Genomic DNA, 25,377 nt, shown 5'->3' with positions numbered 1-25,377 from the left:
AACCAAGATCGAACTGCTGAATGTTGGTTCCTTCAAATTCCAACCACACGCCGGCAAGTTTTCCACTGGTTCCTAACGCGGTTGGTTGGTTCCTGTTGATGGCAGCTGATTGCGTCGGTTTCTATTCACCCCTATTAATATTGATAAAGGAAGTTTAGGTGATTAATTAAGTAGAACCAAGATTAAAGAAAAAAAGACAACCAAACATTTTAAAACTATTACGAGACCATTTCAATCCAAACATTTTAAAACATTTTTAATAATTAATCTTCGCGCCACCGTTATAATTAACATATGTCGCGTCCCGTGTGGTGAACATATTATATATAATTAACACAACCAGACTCAAATCCATGGAGGACTTTTGAAGTTTCTCGACATCATGTTTTTGAGAGGGACATCATGTTAATCTCGTTTCCAAGTTTTTACTTGCAATTGATTTTGAAAAAAAAATAAAAAATGGTGTATTACTAATTGCATGCAAGAAGCAGCAAGGCACTTACTTGGAAACAATCATGCATGTGGTCCATAAATACTACACATCATTTTCTAGACTTGTAGTCAACTTTGGCAGGACAGAAGACCTTAATTTCAGAGATCAGTAGCATCAAACCAAATATATATATAAGAGGTTATTCAAGAACTCGCTTGCCCTTGTCTTTCAGTTTGAGCATAGGATGATCAACGAGTCTTGATCTCAATCGTTTGGGGTAAGAATCCTCATGATCAGAGTGTCCATTTCGCTTTCTACCTTCAGTCGTATACAAACTATCAGACAACAACTTCATGCAGTGCCGTATCATCTGCTCAACCTCTTCCTCATCATGCTCGTATACAAAACGAAGGCCACACTCCTTCACTGTCAAACCTGGGCAGTCGTTTAGAAATGAAGCCTCGATACGATTGCATTGACTAGACCAATCTGGAAGCGACCCACGCGGTATATAAGACAGCCAAATAAATCCACCCAGGTGTAACAACGTGAGATCTTCTTCATTTAGGCAATAGACATGATGACAAGGAATATCGGTCTCCAAATGACAAATAAGGCAGAAAGAAGTGTCAAGGATCACAGTCGGACGTTGCTCGTGGGCTGCAAAAGAAGCACATAGAATGAGTCCAATCCACTTCGTATTATTATAAGAACCTCGAGGTATCCTGTCTGCCACGGATGGCCCATTATTGTGAGGGTTGAACCACTCCAAAATTTCGCTAGGAGGAAAACAGAAGTTATGTACAACGCCTCGATCAAAAACCTGTAAAATAGAAATATGCATGGAGTGATGAACTCTGTGTGTGTGAGAGAGAGAGAGAGCGAGATAAGCTTGATTATACAATTTTAATTAATTAAGCGGATTGGATAATTACATACCAAGGGGCCACACTTGGGAAGTTTGTTCTCAGGGTACTGCTGCTCCTGAAGACTTCCACTGCTTTGTCCCAGCTGATAAATGGGTCTTCTAAATCTTTCAGGATATGGGTCCTCGTAAGCGCCGCCAGCTTCATTGTTTTGCTTATCATTGCTGGCATCATTTTCTTCTAACTGACGAAAGAAATCTATATTATTGTAATAACCCGAGGCAACGCACACTTTGATTGTATGCTCAAACTGTTGCACATCTTGATGGTAAAAGAGACGAAGCCCACAACTTTGCACCGTCAACTCTGGCCAATTGCTTCGAAATAAAGCCTCCATCCCACTACAGAGACTCAAACCATTTGGCAGTGACTCACGTGGAACGTAGTATATCCAAATTGATCCACGTACGTATAACGGCATGAATTTTTCTTCCAAAGTTGCGTCTGTCTCGACAGAGAAAGAGAGTTGCGAGTCTACTGTATTGGGCTTCAACAGGAACATGAGGAGGTTGTGGGGAACAGAATCCAGATTACCATAATTGGAAGTCTGATGCTCGTTGACTGAAAAAGAAGCGCATAGAGCAACTCCTCTCCAATCATTATCATTATATAAATCTGAAGGTAACTCGATAGCCACTGAAGATCCCCTACTTTGATTGCAGAACCACTTCGGAATCTCAAGTTGAGGCACCTTAATATCAAAGTCCGAATGTGGATCAAATCCCTGTAAAATAGCATAAGGTTTTTTAGTGTGTGTGTGTGTGAGAGAGAGAGAGAGAGAGAGAGAGAGAGAGAGAGAGAGCGACCTCGTGGTTTTGATCTTTATCATGCGGTGTAGTTGAGTCACTTTTGCTGCCTTGGTCATCGGCCCTTATGGGTCTAGCATTAGTACTAGTAGTACTACTGGAACCTGAATGATCAATCGAAATCATGTTGTCTTCTCGTGTACAATCATGTTGTGCAACATCTCTACGAAATATATCCCAATGGTCCAAAAACGAGACAGCACAATGGAACATTATTTGCCAAATGTCTCTCCCATCTTGCGGGTTCTGTGCTAGACGAAGTCCACAGTTCTGCACAGTAACGCCTTGGCAATCGCTTACGATTGAAGCCTTTATGCGATTACACCGATTTATCCCATTTGGAAGGCACCGGTGTGGTATATATGATAGCCAGATGAATCCGCGAAGACTTGATGACCACTTGAATTCTTCTCTAGTGGTGCGATATACGTGGAGACGTTTCAGACTATCCATCTCTGTTTCAAAATGGCAAATTAGGTGGTGAGGAATTTCAGCTTCCGGATTGTCAAGCAGTTCAGTGGGGTAATCTTGGACTGAAAATAAAGCATATAGAGAAATTCCTGTCCAATTCAAATCCTTGTCAAGCAGCTCTATTGTCGCTGTAGGACCAGAATTGCTAGAGCTGAAAAACTCTAGAATTTCACTCGGAGGGAAACTTGGAGGGAAACAGTTATCATACTCGTATACATCAAAACTTTCAAAGTCCTGTGAAAAATAATGTAATGGCCAATTAGATATATAGGGAGCTAGAGTGACAGAAAGATAGATGGATGGATGGATAGATAGATCAGAGGCGGACCTTAGAGCGCTTTCTTATAAAGTTTATACATTTTAGTGCCAATCTCTCATAAGAGCTCCCAGTTCCAGTGTTTGGTCCCTCGTCAGCTGCAACAAATTGATGGGAATTGATGGGAGGAGCGGTGGAGAACTGGATTATCATTTGCACCAACTCTGCAACATTTTTCTGGTGTACAAGACGACAACCACACGTGGGCACCATTAAATGATGGCAATTGGTCGTAAATGAGATGCGGAGGGTGAGATTGCATTTTTTCTTCTCGCCCAGAATCAAACCACGCGGTATGCACACTACCCAAATGAATCGGCGTTGATTTAGCCCAATATATTTGTTGATTTCAGTCTCAGTGATGGTCTGGGGAATTTCTATTGCCCAATTAATGTCTCTTCCAACAAAACAAGTAATCTCATAAGAAAATTTTGTACCAACATCGTCGTGTATGAGATTAGGATGCTTTAGGATCTCGAAAGCAGCACATAGAGCAATTCCTTTCCAATTAGAATTCTCGCAAAAATCTAAAGGGAGTTGGATCATCATTGAGGAACCATTGTGACTCGAAAACCACTCCGGCACTCCATCTTCCAGAAAGCAATTACTATAAGCTTGGCCTTCATTATCAAAGAAATCCTGTGAAGTAGAAATATGAACAGAGATATTCCGAGACCTTGGATATTTGTATTTGCAAAATAAATAGTTAAGCGTTGTTTTTGCAAATTAATGTCTACCTGGGTAACATTAAACGTTGAATCTCTTGAAGCACCCCGGGCGGAAACTTGACCCGAGTATGTTGCAAGTGAACTTCTATTCTGTCGTGGTATCTGTTTAATAGTACTTGGCGGATGCTTTTGCTGGGATCGAAGCCTCCTCCTACATGCATCCAAGTAAATAAGCCAACTTAGCCTCGAAGTTGTAGTGATGCTGTATTTATTCGGATTTGTTTACAAAAAAAAAAAAAAAAAAAAAAAAGGCTAAAGTTTTACCTTTGCAACGAGGAAGATTGGTAAAAATCACTGGGCATTTCAACTTCTAAAGGCTCACTAGATTCAACGTCATCATGATGAACATAGCTTTGCAAAACCTCCACTTGATCAAGAAGACGTTGGTGATAACCTTGATGGTGGACATCCGGACTCCTTAACATGTGATCAACTATCGTTTCAACAAATCCGCCCAAATCTCGCTCATATATTATGCGGATTCCACATGCTTGAACCTCCATTTCTGGACCGTCGCAGCATCCAAATATAGCGTTGATACGATTCTGTTGATTCAGCTTATGGTTGAAAAACTCACGTGGTATGTGAAATAACACAAGGCGATGTGATTCAACAAACTTATCTTCAGTGACCGGAAAGATCACTATAGGTTGAAGACAATCATCATTGGTGTCCAAAGAACAGATGAAGTTGAAGGAAATTCTTGAGCATGGATTGTCTCTAGAAACAGTCGGAGGCTTCTGGAGAGGAAAACAAGCATATAGAGCAAATCCAACCCAACTCTTATCGTCATGCAAATTTGAAGGCAGATGGGTCCCTGTTTGTGGGGTCGTAAAAGAATGAGTGCGGAACCATGGCAACAATTGTGATGCACTTTGTGGAAAAATATATTTGTATATTTTTTTTCTTGCATATTTAACCTGCAAAGAATAGATATACAGTTTTTAGAGAGAGAGAGAGAGAGATAGAGAGAGAGAGGAGAGAGGAGAGAGAGACCTCAAAGCATTTTGTAAGCAACTTCTGAAGATCTTCTTTCAGCTGAATGGTTGAGTCAACTTTAGCACCTCTGTCCTGATCAAATGAGACAGGGCAAGGTATGCTATTGCAATTAGAATGCTTTGAAGAGCACTCTACGTCATCAACACTCGCAGGCAAATCCAAAATGTAAGTCCCAATTTTGTAATAACTTGAATGGTTGACATGGTACAAACCACCCAAAGAACGCCGGCGTACGTCTTCAACAAACTCCAAAGCATCATGCTCATACAGCAAACGCACCCCAAACTTTTTCACATGCACGCCTAGGCTGCCTGATGTAACTGAACCATCAATGAAGCTCCATTTATCCAAGTTATTTGACCATTTTGAAAACCACGCATATGGTATATGTATCCACATCCCAATTAGCTTAGCGGAAGGGACTCTAGGGACGCGAAACGGCAAGGGTTCATGTTTTAGATGATCAGTCTCAAAATGACAAACAAACTGGTGACCATCTTTCGAATCCGAACTCGGCCTAGAATTCAAATTTTCGTGCTCCCGAACTTCATAAACGACAAACATAGCATATCCCACCCACTTACTGTTATTATCTAATTCTAGATGCAACGGCAGTGTTGCTGAGGAATCAGTGCCAGTCTGAATGGTGAACGACTCTGGAATTGCAGTTTGTAACGAAGAAGAAATGCAGAATACATGATTGTGATTTATTTCTGCCTGTAAAAATTAAAACAAGAAGATGTTAAATTAATGCAGGTGGATATTGGTGAGCATGAATGTGCGCGTGTACGCCACAGAAGGAGAGAAACAGTAGTGTGACCTCAAGCTGGTTTCTTCCAAGCAACAGAGGAATCTGTGCATCTGAAACTGGAATATTCGAATAAATTCTTCCGTCTTCATGCTCAGCTGATGTAGAGCGACGTACAACAGTGACTGTTGCATTTGAAGTCCACAGTGTAGGTTTATCAGAATATGTTTCCAATGAAACACAACCTTGTTCCCATACATATAATACACTTGATGGAAGTTCTGGAAGTGACCGAAGCATTCTACAATCTCTCAGGTCGAGCTCTACGAGCTTGGAAAGTTGACGGATGCTATCTGGTATGCTCGTAAATTCGTTCCGGCTCATATTTAGATACTGCAGTGAGGATAGGTGTGTAAGATCACTGGAGATCGCTCCATCCGATAGATTGCAGGCACTTAGATTTAAAGAAATTAGAGAGCTTAGGTGAAGAATGCTATCTGGTATGCTCGTAAATTTGTTCCCACTGAGATTTAGAGACTGCAGTGAGGAGAGGCCTCTGAGATCACTGGGGATCGATCCATCCGATAGATTGCATTCACTTAGATCTAGTGATATTAAAGAGTTTAGACCTGAGAATGAATCCGGCAACAATAAGCTGATAGAATCCGTCCTTTCTCTCAGCAAGAAAGGACAACAGAAGAGCAAACATTCCATAGTCCTTTGGTTTTCTGGCCTGTTGTCATCAAAACTTGAGCAACCAGATAAAATGAGAGTTTTAAGAGATGAAGAACCAAGAACGACGCTCGGAAGAACTGAAAGGCTCTTACAATCTCTTAAACTCAATACAATAAGGCCGCCTAAACTCCCAAATGAAGAGGGCAGTTCTTTTATGGATGTCCCGTCCAAATAAAGCTCCGACAAACGTTCCATATTTCCCACAATTTCTGGAAACTTCTGGACTCTTGAACAGCCAGAAAGATCAAGAATTTGAAGAGAATCCAAGCTAATATTGTCTGGAAGGTTTCGAAGACATTTGCAACCTTTTAGATTCAATTCGATGAGCCGTTTGAGAAGTCCAATGGATGGGTGCACCCAATTCAAACTTGTGCAGCCTTGAAGAATTAGTGTCTCAAGATTTGGGGCTCCAGTAAAATCCGGGGTCTCGATCAAGTTTTTAGAGTCACTCAGGTCAATGTACTTTAAATTGTTTGCATTCTGAGACAGAGTCAATAAATAGTTTGAGAGAGAGACAGAGAGAGAGAGAGAGATACACAAGCAAATACAAATAATGAAAATTATTACCATAGTTCCCTTCCATAAGTGCTGGATATGGCTGCAATGCATAGAGAGTTTAATGAGATTTACTAGTTTGAAACTAGTTGGCAAGGATTTTAAAGGATATCCATGCCATTCGATAAGGCGTAACTCATTGGAAAGATAGTTTAGGCCTCGAGGAAAGAACACATTGCTGATTTTAAGCAATCTCATTTTCTTCATGGTAGAAAAGGCTTCAGGATCCAAGTGTTCCTCCTTTTGTGGAGGTAAGTAGTTGAGGACTATGCCTTTAACTGCTGCTGTTCCCTGCAGGTTATAAACAAGAACAATGAAATTAGCTGAAGTAGTGAAATAGAAATAGTTAGGAAAACTATGACTATATATATATATACACCCTCTTATCAGTACCTCAGCATTCTTCAAAACAGAAATCGCATCTTCCCATAGCCACAACCTACTATGCTTGCCAGGATCTTCCGGAAATTCACGACGAACTATATTTTGGCCCATTTCTTGTAGCAAGTCATGCGTCCACAGTTTTCTCCCAACAACACTTATGAGAGATTTGTCCACAAGTACATCTATATTTTTTTTGCAATCTGGAAGGTAACCTAAACCTTTTAGTATATCCTTTATGCTATTTGTGTCCTCTCCTCTGAAGAAACATGCAATGTCCAAGAATAATTTTTTCTCCATATCCCCCAGTTTTTCAAAACCTATTTCCAGTATATCAAAAATTTCTCTATCAGGATTGGATTTGAGTTGATCCCTTGAAATTTCCCATATATCTGTCGATTTACCAAACAAGGAGGAACCCAGAACTTTTAGAGCTATAGGAAGGCCGTCTGCATAATTTACAAAATCGATGGATAGACTCAAATAATTTTGTTCGGGATAGGATTTCCCGAAGGCTTTCCGACTAAAAAGTTGCAGTGCTTCATCAGAATCTAATCCACTTACCGTATATATAGCTTGCACCTTATTGCTTGTCAACAGCTGTTTGTCTCTACCAGTTACAATTACTCTGCTCCCTCTTCCAAACCACTCATGCTCCCCTGCTAATGCTTCTAGTTGACTTGCTTTATTCACATCGTCCAAAATAATAAGAACCTTTCTCCCACGTAGTCGACTCCCCATATTTTTTGTCACTGTATGATCATTCCATCCATTTCCTACTGTTTCTCTCTCCATGATAAGCACGTCTGAAAGAAGTTTTCTTTGTAAATAAACAAGACCATGTCTTTCGGCTTCTTCCCTGATATTATAAATAAAGCTATAAGCTTCAAATTTATATGAAATTCTGTCACAAATGAGTTTTGCCAAGGTGGTTTTACCCACTCCACCCAACCCAGATATCCCTATAAACCGAACTTCATCCTTCTCCATGTTGAGTAAATCCATCACTTTCTCCGCACGTAATTCTATCCCAACATGGTCCCTGGAATTAACACTCGAGAGTTGGCTATTACCTGCATCCCTATTTACGGTCGCAATGATCTCTTCAACAATCGTTGATTCATACCTGTAAAGAAGGGATCATCAGGGCAATAATTTTGATGACATATATAATCTTTTCTTTGAATATCAGATAACTTTATATAATAAATTTATAACCTTACTATAGAAATAGGAATTCAGAATTCTAAATACTTGGGATCATATTTTTCTTTTCACTTTGCACGGCCCTATTGGCCATGGAAAATAACATCCCGAACGAGAAGGGCCACTAGAGAGAGAGAGAGAGAGAGTATGTTGAATAATTATTTGGTTCTCATGTTTAGAAGGAAGGAAATCTGCTCGGATCGACCGAAAGTACAACATATGGTCTTCTTGAGAGCTGTCGTGTTTCCTGTCTACTGCAAGTACGGTTCATTAATGAGTTTACATCTCTTGTATTTTGTTACGTTTGTTTAATTCCTAGCTTTCCCCTTAATCATAAAAAGACAAAACAAATCTCTTGCTGGCTATATCTTGATAGAGATGACATAACAATTAATTAGGAGTATCAAGCTTCGCCATGGAAACTTATAATTCTTAAGAAAAAATAAATCAGGTTGACTACTGCACGATAGCGTTGATCTGCGTGGAAAGTAACCAAAATGGTAGATAACTTGAAAAATAAAAACAGAACGATTTCCCAAAATTTTGCGAAATTATCTTTGTTCTGACAGGAACAAAATGAAATGATTACCGATATATATCTAAGGGCCATCCTGAGATATAGCCCACATCTTGCAAAGCAGCTTTCCAGGTTTGCAAATCCTCATTTGTAATTCTGGGATCTTGTTCATGGTTGACGAAGGCTTTTGCAAAACTACCTGCCTGTTTACGCACATCAGAAGGATCCACATGGTAGAAAACAGGCAGAACTGTCAACCCTGTCTTTTTCATGCATTCAACGATCTTAGCGAGTTCAATCAAGCACCACCTCGAAGAAGCGTAGTTTGGTGAGAGAACGACGACCGCATGCTTGGATTCTTCTATTGCTTTTAAGAGCTCCGGAGCTATGAACGTTCCCCGCTCGAGTTTTTCATCGTCCCTGAAGGCAATAATACCTTTCTTTTTTAAACCAACGTATAGATGATCAGTAAAAGCTTTGCGGGTGTCCTCGCCATGGAAACTGAGGAAAACATCGTGTTTCCATGGAAGTGTTGAAGAAGATGAAGAAGATGATGAAGACATTGGGGAGTTTCTTTGATTGCTGGTGGAATCGAATATTGGAAACTTACATATAGCTAGTACACGCGCGCACATTTACATACATGAATAATTTACTAATCATGCTACGCACCACGCTTCACTTATTTAATTTTATTCTATTATTTTATTTTTTTATAATAAATATATAATGTACAAGTAGAATATTTTAATTAATTTAATAAGAATAAAATAAAATAAAAAATATACATATATATATATTTATATTAAAAAAGAAAATGCTGAAAACCATTTTGAATTCCTCTTTATAGTGCCCGCTTGACAAGGCCAAGTGGTCTTGTCTTTACTTTTTTTTTTTTTTTTTCCTCACCCGGGCTGCCCCTCCCTCCCCTCACCCAGCTCTCTGTTTTTTGCGCTCCATCTCCGTCTCCCCTCACCCAGATGCCTCCATTTCCCATCACCTAGATGCCTATATTGATCCATGTCTACAGTGAGTTGAATGATCATTTTTTTTTTAGAAATTTGATCTGTCATATGTTGTAAATAAGGCGGTTGCTCCTGTATGGAATGAATTTAGAGCATTTACATAATTAATATAGAAATAAAATAAGATAAATATAAAAAAAAGGAAGAATGATTCATTCAAAAAAAAGATTATACAATTTGAAATACTTATTTCATTTCCCACAAACAAAATAATACATATTGTCATAATAATAAAAAAAATAGCAAAGATGTTCCTCTTGTCCCCAAAGAGAATAGATAAGTAAATAAAATTTAAATAAAATAATAGACTATCTTTATAAAAATGATTCCAAATTATTTACATTTATTGGGGTAGATTATAAGAATAATAGATTAGTTTAAATAAGTTGTTTCATAATTTGTATTAAGAAAATTATAAAATAAAATTTTAAACGATTTGAAGGGAATGAGTGAGTGTAAAAAAGATAAATCGGCGAGAAAGTAATAAAATAAAATGATAAAAACATAAATTTTTAAATAGAAGAAATGCAATAACAAGGATAAAAAGGGAAAAGTAAGAATAAAGAGGGATAAAATGGAAAAAAAATTAGATAAAAAGGAAGATCAAAGACAGACAAAATGGGAAAATAGAAATTGGAGAAAAATCACTGTTTATGTACGTATAGGCTCTTTTTTTATATTATATTATATTATAGAAGAAGAAATGCAATGACAATGATAAAAATGGAAAAAGCAAGGATAAAGAGCGATAAAGTGGAAAAAAATTTGGAGAAAAAGCAAGGACAACATGGAAAAATAAAATTGAAGAAAAAGTACTTTTTATTAACCCATAACCACTTTTATTCACAGAATAAATATATATAAATAAAAGGATGTGTGGTCCGTGGCACAGTAGATAGTTTCCTTGTCTAATGCTTAGGTCAAAAGTACGTGTTTATTAAATTAATCCAGCTTGCGATAATGAAGATAGCCAGGCTGGCTAGCTATGATCATATTGCATGTGCCATGAGAAGTATATATGCCGTGGGTAGCACGAGGCGGTCGGTCAAAAAGACTTTTTTTTATTTTTTATTTTTATTATGTTTTTTATACTTTTAAATATGTTTTTTTTTTTAATTATAATATTATTAAAAAATACTGAACTCAATCGAAATCTAACTACCGATGACGACGATGAGTAGCATTTTTTATATATGGGTGCTTAATTAGTACGTAGAATCATGATATGTTGTTTTTTAACGCGCAATCAATTAATTAAGCAGTTAAGCCTTATAATGATGGCCCACCACAAGTGTTCAGATCTTAATTAATTCAAATTTGAAGGACAGAAGATCGTAACATAATTTGAGTTGATACAAACAGCTTATTCATGGTCCCACGAACTACCGCGGCAATTTAACTTTGACTCCACATATATATATATATATATATATATATATATATATATATATAACTCGACCCTACGAGTATGAATTAACTATGTACTGATAACAGACAGCCCACGCCTACGCCTGAGATCACGCATGGGACAACGCCTAATAAAGGCAACTAGGATTCTATTCCGGAAAAAGCTCAATCAACTAAGCCATCGAGAATAAAATCCTCTTTATAAGGAAGTCGAATGTTGGGTAAAAGTCTCCCTACAGCCTATACAGTATATACTTTCCTTTCCTAGCTTTGTTCGAACACTTTTGGTGTATATAAACCCCTGCTCTACAAGTCTCCATTATGATGAAAAATACTCACTTTATTTGATTTGTTCTTTACTATTTTTTATGATATCAAGAGCTAGGAAAGGCTAACGCTGTTTCCTGCAATTTTTCTTTTCTCCTTTTGATCTCTTCATTAACTTTGAGCACATGGGTTATTCCTCCTTAAATGTTGGAAACTTTGTTACCTTTCGCTTAAACCATGAGAATTTATCCCTTGTGACGTGAGCAATTTTTAATCTTGGTAGAAAGTCAGGATCTTGTTGGTGTTCTCACTGACACAAGCTCAATTCCTGCTCCTTTTATTTTTGATCATGTAGGCTCTAATGATGGACAAAGTGCATCGAATCCTCCTCATGCTAACTGGAAGCAATTTGATCGATTACTTAGAGGATGGCTTATTGGAACTCTCACTGAAGAGGCTCTTGGTCTCGTCATTGGCATCGACTCAGCTACAAAAATTTGGACAGCACTTCATGAGGCCTATGCACAATCCTCACAAGAATGTGAATTTCAATTGCGTCACAAACTCTCCTATATGTGTAAGTCCCCTAACCTAGATGCCTACTTACGTAAATTTAAGTGTCTTTGTGATAATCTGGTTGGGATTGGGAAACTTGTGGAAGATAAAGAGAAGGTTTTCTCCTTACTCAATAATCTTGAAGCTCAATATGAAGGTTTCACTACTGCCATGCTCAAACCTCCAATGCCCTCTTATGCTGAAGTTGTGCTTCTGTTGTGAAGCTTTGATATTTGCCACAAACTTCATGTCACTGAACTAAGTAATCATGTGGCTTTCTATGGTAACAAACAAAAGGGATCTAATTACGCCAACCACAAAGGAGGCAGTTGTAACACTAAACAGAACTTCTCCTCCAAAGGCAAAGGTTTTCCTCATTAAAATAATTGTGGTTTTAGTGAAAACTCTCACACTGCTGCCATTGGTGGTCCTCCACAGTGTTAGATTTGCAACAAATTTGGACATCAAGCCCTTAAATGCTGGCACCGCTTTGACAAAGCTTTTCATGACACTGAGATTCCTGAAACTCTTGCAGCTCTTACCATCCACAACTCCACCGACCATGAGTGGATGATCGACACTAGAGCCTCGGCTCATATGACTTCCAATGCGGGATCGAGCAACCAACCATGTCTTGTTGAGGGGCCATAAGAAGGGTAAACCATTCAAGCTTCACATCAAGCCTTATTTTCAACTCATTTTCAAGTTGTCAATCCAAATTTATGGTATCAACGGCTTGGCCACCCTTAACCTGCAGTAGTTGATGTTTTACAGTCACTTGGTTTAATAAAAGTAGTTGGCAAAAATAATTCTTCTAGTTGTGATAGTTGTCAAATTGGTAAATTTAGTCATTCCCTTTTCTTTCTTCATCCGACAATAAGTATGGTTTACTTTGTACAGTGTGATCTTTGGGGCCCTGCCCGAATACAATCATTGGACAAATTTTTATACTGTACTGTTTTGATTGATGATTTTAGCCGTTTCATTTGGCTTATTCTCTTAAAAAATAAATTTGATTTCTATGATTCCTTTCGTGCCTTTATGAAATATGTCTCTTGTTAATTCTCTACATGAATTAAGTGTTTCAATCTAACGGTGGCAATGAGTTTTCTAGCAATCATTTTGCTCATTTTCTTAAGAATCAAGGTATTCTACATCAGATGTCTTGTCCTTACACCCTAGAACAAAATAGCATCACCGAAATATCCGGAAACTTGGTCTTACAATGCTCTCTCACAATGGTATGCCAAAACATTTTTGAGTGGAAACTTTTTCTACCGATGTGTTCTTAATCAACGGAACACCCTCTTCCACTCTTGATAATGACTCTGTCTACTTTAGATTACATGGTCGATGCCCTAATTATCTTTCTCTACGTGTTTTTGGATCCAAATGCTTTTCTTATCTCTGGACAAATAAAACTAATAAATTTGATCCTAAATCCTTACCATGTGTGTTTATGGGTTAGAGTAGCAAACATAAAGGCTATAAATGTTTTTATCCACTAGCCAGAAGAATGTTTGTATCATGACATATTGTTTTTTATGAAAATCAATTCCCTTCAAAAATTCTGCCAACCTTCACGCTCAATCACACCTCTCGGGCACCATCTCTGTCTTTACATAATGGTTGGACTCTTCTGCTACATGCCATATGACTATGCCTCCTCTATAAGATGCCTCCAATTTTGCAAGTAATTTTCCTTCTACTCTGGCTAATGTCTATTCTCCTTAGGTTGCATTCACACTATTGGATAATCCTTCTTTCTTGGATCCTAAGCTCTATTGAAGTCTAGTTGCTCAATACATGCATAATCCATCCCAGGCTTATTATCAAATGGTAAAGTGGATTCTCCAATCTTGACTTTCAGCTCTTCGCCAAATCCACACTTGACCTCTATGCCTTTGCCGACGCTAATTGGGCTGGATGTCCTGAAACACGCTGCTCCACTATCGGTTTTTACACTTTTCTCGTTTGAAATTGTATCTCCTGGAGTGCCAACAAGTAGCATACTGTGTCCCGCTCGAGCATTGAAGCCAAATACCGAAGTCTTGCTCATACTACTGTCGAGATGACTTGGTTAACTGCTCTACTTCGTGATCTAGGCGTTCCTTTAGACAAGACTCCCTTGCTCTTTTGTGATAACCTTAGTGCCCTTCATCTAGCCTGTAATCCTATCCATCATTCTCGAAGCAAACATATCGACATCGATTACCACTTTTTGTGAGAACATGTTGCCTTGGACCTCATTCAGACACGCTATGTTCCTACATCTCTTTAGTTACCCGATATGTTCACCAAGCCCTTATTGCACACCCATTTGATAAGCATTGCAACGAAATTGAACCTTCGATACTGGCTCAGTTTGCGCGCCTGAGGGATTGGGGTGGGGTGATAACAGATGGCCCACACTTGAGATCACGTATGGGACAATGCCTAACAAAAACAACCAGGATTCTATCCCAAGAAAAACTCAATCAACTCACCAATCAAGAATAGAATCCTCTCTACAAGGAAGTCGAACGCTGGCTAAAAGTCTCCCTACAACTTGTACAGTTTATACTCCCATTTCCTAGCTTTGTATGAACAGTACTTTGGGTGTATATAAACGCTTACTGTACACATCCCCATTATGATGAAAAATACTCACTTCATTCGATCTGTTCTTTACTTTCTTTACGTACCATTGTATTGCTTGATATATATATATATATATATAATATATATATATATATATATATCTGTTAACAGCATGCATGGTTATTGTACGTACGTAAGAAGGCCTATCGTATTAAGTCATGACAGTTAATTATTAGATCATAGAAAGAAAAGCAAAGAAAAATATTGACTTGAATTCTTTCAAACTTTCCACCCTTCAAGAAAACCCAACCACCCTCATCATCAAAAAAAGAAAAGGATAAATGGAATTTAAAAAATAAAATTGTCTATGATCTCGTGAGATCTACTTATTATTGCCTTTTAAAAGCAAATTAGTCAACATAATTTATCTTAGAAAAAAGAAAAGAAAAAAAACCCACCAACGTATGGATATATAATAAGAAAAACAAAAAGGCAATAGAAGTCAACAATTAAATCTTGTTAACACGTACATTATGATTCATATCATAAGATTTTTAATTCTTTATTTTTTAAACAGATAATCAGTATATAGCATCTGCATATTAGATGGACTAAGTTAGGAAAAGCTGAACCAAATTAAATTGCAATTAGAATTAGGAGGCCGGAATCAACGATTCTGTGTCACAAGCAAGCTGCAAGAATGGTGGAGCCTGCAATGAGGACCATATATATATTTGAAAGATCCGGAGGTGCCAAGTCAGCCGTGGCCCATGCATGCTATGCTGCATACCAATGTATTCAAACAGTGTGTACGTGTGGCAGTAGCTATTTGGTTTGGTGTCCGGGAACTGTAGGTAATGGATCGAGTTGTATTTTTCTGACCTATTGGATAAAGGATAGATAGATAGATATTAAAAAAGAAAAAGGGTATAACATTAACCATAAATAGGTCTGTGGTGAGTTGGGCCATTAAAGACGATTAGTCCATGAATGATACAATTATGGGCCCTTTGACCCCGAACCTCATCCTCCTCGATCTTTACTTATACCTACCAACGCCCGGTGCTTTTTCTCCCATTCTTAGAATATTTTTATTGAATTAATTAAAAGTTAAATCTATTGAATATTTAATTATTAGAAAGTAAAATATATTTACAATAGATTAACTATTTAGCTACAGTAATTTTTAAAATTTTTTCCAAATTTAAAGGTTACGGTACATATATCAAATACATATTTTATTAATTATTTCTCTCTCCCTTTATTTCTATCACATATTTTTATCATAATTGATATATTAATTTGAATTAGTGATATATTAATTTAATAAGAATATGATTATTAATTAATATATAATAGATAGAATAGTAAAATAAGATAAAATTAATTAAATTAATAATTAAAAAAATTAAATATTTTTGAAATTATTAGTTATTCATTATTATATACACTAATGTGAAGATTTGATATGAATAATCAAAATCAAATTCATCTTATATTATTTTATTGTTATATAATGAAAAAATAGCTATTCTAATGTAAAGATTTATGTAAATAGAATAGTCAAAAATCTAATTTCTCTTACTATCATAAAAAAATATATTTTAATTTTGACTAATCTAATGAGAGTGCTCTAGGAGCGAGAAGAGCTATTAATGTTACTTTCTTCATTCATTTTTCTTCTTCATTTTTGCATTTCATATATTTTAATTTTTTTTAATTTTTTATTTAATAATTAAAAAAATTTATTATTAATGAATTGATATTTTTTATACTTTTTAAAAATATTTTAAAATGATAAAAAAATAAAAAGATCAATTTGACCTAATAGTTACTTGGTAGAGAGTAGCATCGCTCTTTACGAAGTACTCTGTTTAAGTTTATTACCCAAAATTAAGTAAAGTAATGCTATACTTGTTCGCCTTAATAGCATCCGTAATTGAAAAATAAAGTAATGCTATTACTCGAGTCGCTAAGAATATTATAACAAAATATACTAAGAGACGTGATATTTATAATGGTAGAATATACAAGTGTGGTATAATTTGTTTTTTTAAAAAATAAATAAATACTGGATTTGTATAAAAAATATTTTTAATAATAAATTTCATTTATTTTAAATAATTATATAATATTTATTCTTATTATAATAATTAAATTACTACTTGTACTACGACATGAAAGGAAGAGTAGGAAATTTCGTTTTTGGTCCCTCTCGGCCTCTCCTGTCCTCTCCTCGTCTTTTCTTTTTACAGATAATTGATTTGAATTAAATTGATGTACCTTTTCCTAAAACACATCAAAAAAATCATCACCATCATCGGTTTTTCAAGATGGCCAGAGCCACCGTCCAACACCTCTCCCCCTAGAATTTTCTGATCGATCCCATCCACCCTCGATAGATATTCATAACCCTCCGATCTTCTCTCTCATCACAATGTACCAGTGGAGGAAATTCGACTTCTTCGAGGAGAAAAACCCTGGCAAATCCAATAGGGTGCCGGAGGAGGTGAGCGCTAGAATCGGTTGCTGCTCAAGCGGCCGAGGCAAGGTGGTCATCGGCTGCAATGACGGCACCATCAGCCTCCTCGATCGTGGCCTCAATTTCAATTACGCCTTCCAGGCTCACTCTTCCTCCGTCCTATTTCTCCAGCAGCTCAAAGTTTTTCCTTTCCTTCTCCCATCATTTTATTTTCCGATTTCTTTCTTGTTTGAGGCTGACAAAATGGGTCAAGAATAGTAGAAATTTCAAATCTTTTGAGGCCTTTTAACTTGTTATTCTAATAATTTTGATATTGTCGAGCCGCTATTGATGTAATTTTTAAAAAATTCAGCAACGCAACTTTCTGGCGTCTGTTGGAGAAGATGAACAAATATCCCCGCAACAGTCAGCTATCTGCCTTAAAGTTTTTGATCTCGACAAGATGCAGCCGGAGGGATCAAGCACCACGATTCCTGATTGTATTGGTATATTGCGAATATTCACTAATCAGTTCCCTGAGGCAAAGGTAGCTTGCTATGCGGATGTTTGCACTTAAACCTCATTCCTTATCTGATTGCCTAGTTTATTTTGTAAAATCGACTTGAATTTGTGTAGCTAAAATTACTGCTTATCTATCTGCCTCTGCACCTGTGTCTATCTTAATGAAGTTTCGAAACCCATATGATATACTGCAGATTACATCATTTTTAGTACTAGAGGAAGCACCGCCAATACTACTGATAGCTATTGGCTTAGATAATGGTTGCATTTACTGCATCAAAGGGGATATTGGACGTGAGCGTATCTCCCGTTTCAAGCTTCAGGTTGATAACCTCTCAGACAAAAGCCAGTCTTCTATAACTGGTCTAGGTTTCAGAGTGGATGGTCAAGCCCTTCAACTGTTTGCTGTAACTCCTGCTTCAGTTAGCTTGTTTAGTCTGCAGGACCAACCACCAAGACGGCAAACTCTAGATCAGATTGGATCGAATTTCAACAGTGTCACAATGAGTGACCGCTCGGTATGCAGTTTTTGTGCCCCCATTTTGTGTATGTCGCCTCAATAACTGTGTTTTATATTCTCCAAGAAAGGTAAGAGTCAATTTTCTTTTTTTGTTCAGGAGTTGATAATTGGTCGACCTGAGGCCGTGTATTTTTATGAAATTGATGGACGTGGTCCGTGCTGGGCTTTTGAAGGAGAGAAGAAATTTCTGGGATGGTTTCGTGGATACCTCTTATGCGTTATTGCGGACCAAAGAAATGGCAAGAATACTTTCAATGTTTATGACCTGAAGAACCGTTTGATTGCCCATAGTATAGTGGTTAAAGAAGTTACTCACATGCTTTGTGAATGGGGTAACATAATCCTTATAATGTCTGACAAATCAGCTTTGTGTATTGGGGAGAAAGATATGGAAAGCAAGTTAGATATGCTGTTTAAAAAAAACCTATATACAGTAGCCATAAATCTTGTTCAAAGTCAACAGGCTGATGCTGCTGCAACTGCAGAGGTGCTAAGAAAGTATGGGGACCATTTATATATTAAACAAGACTATGATGAAGCTATGGCCCAGTATATCCACACTATTGGTCATCTTGAACCTTCGTATGTCATACAGAAGTTTTTAGATGCACAAAGAATCTACAACCTTACCAACTACTTGGAGAAATTACATGAGAAGGGGCTTGCTTCTAAAGATCACACAACTCTTCTCTTGAATTGTTACACGAAATTGAAAGATGTGGAAAAGCTAAATATATTTATTAAAAGTGAGGATGGTGTTGGGGAACATAAGTTTGATGTGGAAACTGCAATAAGGGTTTGCCGTGCTGCCAATTATCATGAGCATGCAATGTATGTCGCAAAGAAGGCAGGGAGGCATGAATTGTACTTAAAAATCTTACTCGAAGATCTTGGTAGATATGACGAAGCCTTGCAATATATTTCAAGCCTTGAACCAAGTCAAGCAGGGGTGACGGTGAAGGAGTATGGTAAGATTCTCATAAAGCACAAGCCAGTGGAGACAATTGAGATACTCATGAGGCTTTGCACAGAGGATAAAGAATCAGTTAACCAAGGAGCCTCGAGTGATGCGTACTTATCTATGTTGCCATCTCCTGTCGATTTTCTCAACATTTTCATCCACCACCCGCAGTCCCTTATGGATTTTCTTGAAAGATATACCAATAAGGTGAAAGACTCACCTGCTCAAGTTGAAATCCACAACACACTCTTGGAGTTGTACTTGTCCAATGACATGAACTTTCCATCAACCTTACAAGCAAACTATATTGAGGATCTTGATCTTGGAGTAACTGGGATGTCAAGAGCTGAGTCCAATGGGAAATATGTCGCTGATCGCAAAGACTCAGCCAAGGAAAAGGACCGTCCGGAAAGGCGGGACAAAGGGCTACGCTTGCTTAAAAGTGCTTGGCCATCTGAGCTTGAACATCCGCTATATGATGTTGATTTAGCTATTATTCTATGTGAAATGAATGTATTCAATGAAGGGCTGCTGTATTTATATGAAAAGATGAAACTCTATAAAGAGGTGATTGCTTGCTATATGCAGGCACATGATCATGAGGGATTGATTGGTTGCTGCAAAAGACTTGGGATTCAGGTAGAGGAGGGGACCCTTCTCTTTGGGCAGATCTGCTGAAGTATTTTGGTGAACTTGGAGAAGATTGCTCCAAAGAAGTGAAGGAAGTTTTGACCTATATCGAAAGGGATGACATCTTGCCTCCTATTGTTGTTCTTCAAATGCTGTCCAGAAATCCATGTCTCACACTCTCTGTCATCAAGGATTATATTGCTCGAAAGCTTGAACAGGAATCAAAGCTGATCGAAGAGGACCGGCGAGCTATTGAGAAGTATCAGGTTGGTGCTTGCTTATTGCAGCTTCCCGTCAAAGTTTATGTATTGAAACTATGACTGTTATCAGACCCATGTCAAGTTATGGTGTGGCGACTTTTTTTTTTTTCTGTGATAAATAGAGGTTTATTAAAATATGCAATACATGGAAGGTATCACCAAAAGAGAATGGCATGGAAACAGCTATCAAAATCTCCTAAAAGCCCTGAAGTGGAAACGTAAATAAAGGAACTAGAATAGAAGGTTATGGCTATGTTTGTGGCTTTGATTAAGATTCCACCTTGGAAGGCTTCTCCAGAAGGTCTTGTTGCTGTATATTTTGTATTCTTCTTAAATATAGTCCGAAAAAAGCTGGATTAGACATTTACGTATGCTTAACGTCACAAAAAATCCCCATTGCATTTTTAAGAGATTGGCATGTTGGCATTAATTTTTTTTTGTTCTACTCCTGGCATTGGGTATTGTTCTACTGATAAGCAAGGCAACAAGACCTTGAAAGTCTGGAGTTTTCTTGGTCGGTGGAAGTTTCACCTCTGAAAGTGGAAATTGTAAGAACTCGGTGGCAGAAGTCAAGGATCTTTTTTTAAGATTCCTATACCTCCGGAGGGATGCTCAATTTTTTTTTTTCAGTTTTTAGTTTTCAAGATTCTCTGTTATTAATAAGGTCCTGAATTGCATAACTATACTAATTTGTAAAGCCCTTCATTGACACCTGAGTGTAGACAAGTTGAAGCATGGAAAAGTTCGAAGAGCTCTAACAGCTGCAGGATGTTAGTACCCAATCCAAAGCAGACAACTAGCTTAATCTTCATCTATTTACTGGTTTAATGATATATTCTTGAGTATAGTTCTTCAGTTATAGTTGTCCTAGCAAGTGCGAGGCTTTGCTATGTTACATATGCATGGTCATATATTAACCAGTAGCAGATCAACGAAAACTTGATCATTTATAGCATGCCTTTAGTTTTCTTTTTGACCATGCATATTTATACTCTTAATTGTCACCATAAAATCACTATTCTATGACGTAATTATTTCAGGTTGATAATGTACAAAATAAAATGTTGTCCCTCCTTACCCACTCTTCCCCATACTAGCGTGGGGCGTGAGAAGAATTTTGTTGATGTATGATAGAACTCTGAAATATTTAATTACCATCCTAATTCTTTTTCATTGAGAAGACAAAATTATTAAGTGAGTTATTCAACTTGCAGGAAGACACGTTGGCAATGAGAAAAGAAGTTCAAGATCTCAGGACAAATGCCAGAATATTTCAGCTTAGCAAGTGTACTGCTTGTACTTTCACACTTGATCTCCCTGCTGTACACTTTATGTGTATGCACTCATTCCACCAGCGCTGCCTTGGTGATAATGAAAAAGAATGTCCTGAATGTGCTCCTGAATATAGATCTGTCCTGGATACGAAGAGAAGCTTGGAGCAGAATTCTAAAGACCAGGATCAATTCTTCCAGCAAGTGAAGAGTTCAAAGGATGGGTTTTCGGTAATTGCTGAGTACTTTGGAAAAGGAATCATAAGCAAAACGACTAATGGACCCATCAGTGCTCATAGATCAGGCAGCATTTCTTCCAGCAGTGGCCTCTGAGCATTGTTGCTTGCTTGTTTCTTTGTCTCAATATTGGTAACAACAATTTGTTGCGACATCCAAGGACTAAGGGCCGAATTCTTACTATTAAGCAATAATCATGCAAGATGGTGAATCCTGTTAAATTTTCTTGCTGGGACTGGCATTATTCTCTCATTTGTCTTCATTTCTGGCAATAAGGGTTTAAATCTGTTGATATCCATGGATGAAACAAATTTGAAGCAAGAAAAGAGGTAACTTCACGAAATCTACTATATCCTTCAACAGAAATGCAGACTGAAGTTCAGACCGTTGTTTTTTAATTTTGTTCATTTGGTTATTCAAGCATGAGTCTTTCTACATGTATAATACTGAAGCGGGATTCAAGAGCTATTCTTTATCTTTGAAGACTTTAATTCCTCCCTTCTCCCTGTGCAGTCGTTGACATAAATATGAAACTTGGCCATTTATTTGTCCCATTATATGTTGCAAATCTAATATGATGGATTATTGGGGCTCATCTGAGGCTTGGTTGGTTATTGAGCATACGAGGAGTCTCAAATGAAAAGAGGGGAAGATGTGTAACAGAAAGTTGCCTATAGTTCATGCTTCCATGTGCAGAAACATACTTGCGTCTCAGGTTTTGAACAGGATCTTGTAATCCCTGTGTCTTAGTGTTCAAAGACATTGCCTTATCTAAATTGCTGTGGAAGTAGTTATGAAACTTTCTAAAGGCCATAGCAGAAGGCATTCCTTTGGATGATTGATATGAACCGCAATTGTCCTCATGGATGCATCCATACTAGGGTTACACTCTACCTATCATTTTCTGTTAGTTCTTAGATTTCATTACCAATGCGTGGTTTGATACTGTAAGCATTGACTGCACCATGAATATAATTTTTAGGCCATTATGATTTTCGAAATGGTTCGGCATTTTTTGCTCTTCAGATTTATCATTGCTTTGTATTCTTAAAAACATTGTATCTTAAAATTAGGGAATTTGGATGACTTTTAGTGGATTAAGATGTTGTCAGCTAACTGAATTATCTAAGTACTGGACTTTGATTCTGAACTTCTGATTGAGCCCAAATTAGTTCTTCTGATTGCCTTTTTTCTGGCAAAGAGTAGGCCCCCAACTTCTGAATTGTCTGGTCTTAGTTTATGTGATTTCGTCGATTGTATGATCACAGCTTGCTATATTTTTTATAATCTATTTTGTCAGAAAGAAGCTGGCATGATTGTGACAGCCATGCAGACATATTCTATTAATGTGTATGTAACATGGTGCTAATGGTTCTTCGAAATCAATGTCCTGGCTTCTTTAGTTAATTCTAATTAGTATCTTTACCATTGAGGTTAAAAGCTCATGTTATCTTCTCTGTTTATTAATTTCATTTTGGTTCTATGTTTTCATTGTGCGTTTAAGGAGCCGTGCAACTAATGGTTGATGGACAATATGCAGCCACATTTCTACTGAAATATCTATTCTTCTTGCAGCATGATACTTATGTATTGAGGGTGGTATTTGTTACCCATTTTCCAAATCATTTTGCAACTGGGGTTCTCTCTCCTGCTAATTCTGCTGGCATAGGTTTTCTATTCAGTGCAGGATATCACACTTTGTTTTATAAGAAACATTTTTAATTTCTGACAAGTCATTTTAAAGGAACTTGCAAGCTAGTATTCTGCTTAAAGAATGACTGGGATCAATTGTTCGTCAATAATATGTCATGTTTCTACAGTGTTTGTTTTTCTAGTGAACTGAAGTTTACATTTCTCATTCATAGCGAAAATAGATTTACAAGGGTTTATTTATGGATTGCAATGCTGAAATAGATAAGGAAAGAAATAACTAATTGATAAGGAAATAAATAGGTAAGGACATAAATAACTTCTAAAAGGAAAAGATAAATCTCCCTAAAAACTCTCTTAAGATAGAGCTGCTACATAGCATCTACTTTAGTGGGTGCACACAATGCACTCATTACGTGGATGCTTTTGGTCCATGTATTTTTTTTTTTTTCACCAGACGGCTTCTCTCATCTCTCTCATCCCTCCCATCGTCTCTCTCATCATTTTTCTCTCTCATCAGATCTCTCTCATCCTCGACTCTCTCTCATCAGAATGACTCTCTCTCTCTCATCTCGGGCTCTCTCTCTCCTCAGCTCTCTCTCATCAGATCGACTTTCTTTCATCTCAAGTTCTCTCTCTCCTCGACTCTCTCTCTCTCATCTCGGTCTCTCTCTCCTCGACTCTCTCTCACTCATCTCGAGCTCTCACTCATCTCGGTCTCTCTCATCGTCACTCTCTCTCTCCTCGACTCTCTCTCTCTCATCTCCGTTCTCTCTCTCCTCGACTCTCTCTCATCCCTCATGCTCTCTCTCTCTCATCGTCGGTCTCTCTCTCTCATCAACTCTCTCAATCTACAGTAATTTCGAATTTGAGAGATAAATATTATAGGGTGTTTTCGTCATTTCACTTATGCCACGTAGGGTGTGCAGCGGCTGCACCCACTACAATGGCTTCTCCCCAGAGTTTTTCCTTAAGATATTCACAAATTTACAACAAACTCCCTAAAATACATTCTGATTGAGTTGTCTAACTTTCCCCCTCAAGCTAGCTTGAAGATATTTCCGACGGCCAGCTTGATGTTCAAGTTCTCAAACTGTTTCTGTAATGCCCCAGTCCTACAGGAATCGAAGAGTTACTTCCTGTAACTTAAAACTCACAATTCATCAATATATTTACAAACTCCAAAATGTAAAGTCATCAGAATACTACAAAATCTCTTAATAAAATCCGCCAATTCTCAGAAATCTTCTATGAGTAATCCACTATGTTTAAATAATCAACTCACCGATACTCCATAATCCTGATCCTTAGCTGAATTATTCAAAATCATCTGAAAAATATTTGGAGATAAGGGGTGAGTTATCAACAACTCAGTAAGCAGAGGACATATACTAGTGTGTAAACATGAGCATTTACAGAGTTTAGAATGCAGACCAAAATATTTTCTTTCAGAGTGCAGAATCAGAGTATTTGTTTTCAAAATGCAGCGTCAAAACATGTTATCAAAAATATCAGATCGAAAGTTCGAAAATATTTATAATCAAAATCCATTTGGCATAGCATAAACTGAAACATCACATCTTATCTTATCATATTAGAACAAATACCATGTTTAACTCCCGTAATAGGGTTGTGCAAATCCCGGTAGCTAATCGAGCAAAAATAAAATGTGAATCTTACCCTTATTCATTCTCGGAACCTCGAGTGTGCACATAGGAAAGACCACGCAGAAAATCACTTTGTTTCCAAAGTGGGTGCACCAGAAATAGAAAAGTTGGTACCAACCCGAACAGAGGTCACAGTTTTACACCCGTGATAAGGTCAAAACGGAATAGAAACAGAAACAGAATGTTATGCCAGAGGTTTTCAGAAAACACATCATATCATATCAGAGTACTAAACATCTTCCGAACAGAACAGAATCAGATCACAAAACATAATTTTATGCACAAAATTTCATATTCGCTCTCTTTTGCAAGGTTCAGAAACAAAATGTCAAAAATAAGCTCATGTCTACACTAGTCATGATAGAAAATACTTTCTTCTTAAACAGAATCTCATGAATAATGCAGAACAAATAACTGGGGTGGTTCAAATTTCTTTTCATAACCAAATATGTATATTTTTCAAAAATTAATCTCAGCTCATTTTATTTTAATGCAAAGTCTAACATAGGAACCTTACTTACTTGGACTTCTTAGTTTTTTTGG

General features: G+C 37.3%; 3 protein-coding genes across 3 annotated transcripts; 1 reads left to right on the top strand and 2 right to left on the bottom strand.

The window, feature by feature from the left end:
• Positions 1-632: 632 nt before the first annotated feature.
• On the bottom strand, positions 633-4,183 carry LOC121259540. The gene is made up of 6 exons (XM_041161167.1): positions 3,945-4,183; positions 3,690-3,831; positions 2,965-3,591; positions 2,166-2,870; positions 1,373-2,083; positions 633-1,256 (listed from the first exon to the last, which is right to left on the bottom strand). Exons 1-6 carry the CDS (start codon positions 4,181-4,183, stop codon positions 633-635), a joined length of 3,048 nt encoding a protein of 1,015 aa, XP_041017101.1.
• Positions 2,109-9,417, bottom strand: LOC121259518 (TMV resistance protein N-like). The gene is made up of 8 exons (XM_041161128.1): positions 8,894-9,417; positions 7,111-8,230; positions 6,793-7,008; positions 5,500-6,642; positions 3,945-5,396; positions 3,690-3,831; positions 2,965-3,591; positions 2,109-2,870 (listed from the first exon to the last, which is right to left on the bottom strand). Exons 1-5 carry the CDS (start codon positions 9,382-9,384, stop codon positions 4,596-4,598), a joined length of 3,771 nt encoding a protein of 1,256 aa, XP_041017062.1. The 5' UTR covers positions 9,385-9,417; the 3' UTR covers positions 2,109-2,870; positions 2,965-3,591; positions 3,690-3,831; positions 3,945-4,595.
• Positions 9,418-16,871: 7,454 nt separating this feature from the next.
• Positions 16,872-21,985, top strand: LOC121259628 (vacuolar protein-sorting-associated protein 11 homolog). The gene is given in 6 exon segments (XM_041161264.1): positions 16,872-17,317; positions 17,490-17,663; positions 17,833-18,156; positions 18,256-19,747; positions 19,750-20,015; positions 21,224-21,985. Coding segments are annotated over 6 exon segments (2,871 nt in total). The 5' UTR covers positions 16,872-17,092; the 3' UTR covers positions 21,614-21,985.
• Positions 21,986-25,377: the final 3,392 nt, after the last annotated feature.

Source organism: Juglans microcarpa x Juglans regia, chromosome 4D (assembly GCF_004785595.1).
Source record: "Juglans microcarpa x Juglans regia isolate MS1-56 chromosome 4D, Jm3101_v1.0, whole genome shotgun sequence".
NCBI classification, from domain to species: Eukaryota; Viridiplantae; Streptophyta; class Magnoliopsida; order Fagales; family Juglandaceae; genus Juglans; species Juglans microcarpa x Juglans regia.
This window is presented reverse-complemented; position numbering and strand designations above follow the sequence as displayed.

What these genes read in the sequence shown, in the direction of transcription:
- LOC121259518 (XM_041161128.1), bottom strand. Translation starts at nt 9,384, where the DNA reads ATGTCTTCATCATCTTCTTCATCTTCTTCAACACTTCCATGGAAACAC. An exon ending in CTGTTTTGAAGAATGCTGAG is followed by an intron (nt 7,009 to 7,110) that starts GTACTGATAAGA and finishes TATAACCTGCAG; the next exon opens with GGAACAGCAGCAGTTAAAGG. An exon ending in TGCCAACTAGTTTCAAACTA is followed by an intron (nt 6,643 to 6,792) that starts GTAAATCTCATT and finishes ACTCTGTCTCAG; the next exon opens with AATGCAAACAATTTAAAGTA.
- LOC121259540 (XM_041161167.1), bottom strand. Translation starts at nt 4,183, where the DNA reads ATGGAGGTTCAAGCATGTGGAATCCGCATAATATATGAGCGAGATTTG. An exon ending in CAACGTTTAATGTTACCCAG is followed by an intron (nt 3,592 to 3,689) that starts GTAGACATTAAT and finishes TCTACTTCACAG; the next exon opens with GATTTCTTTGATAATGAAGG. An exon ending in TTCCCAAGTGTGGCCCCTTG is followed by an intron (nt 1,257 to 1,372) that starts GTATGTAATTAT and finishes TCTATTTTACAG; the next exon opens with GTTTTTGATCGAGGCGTTGT.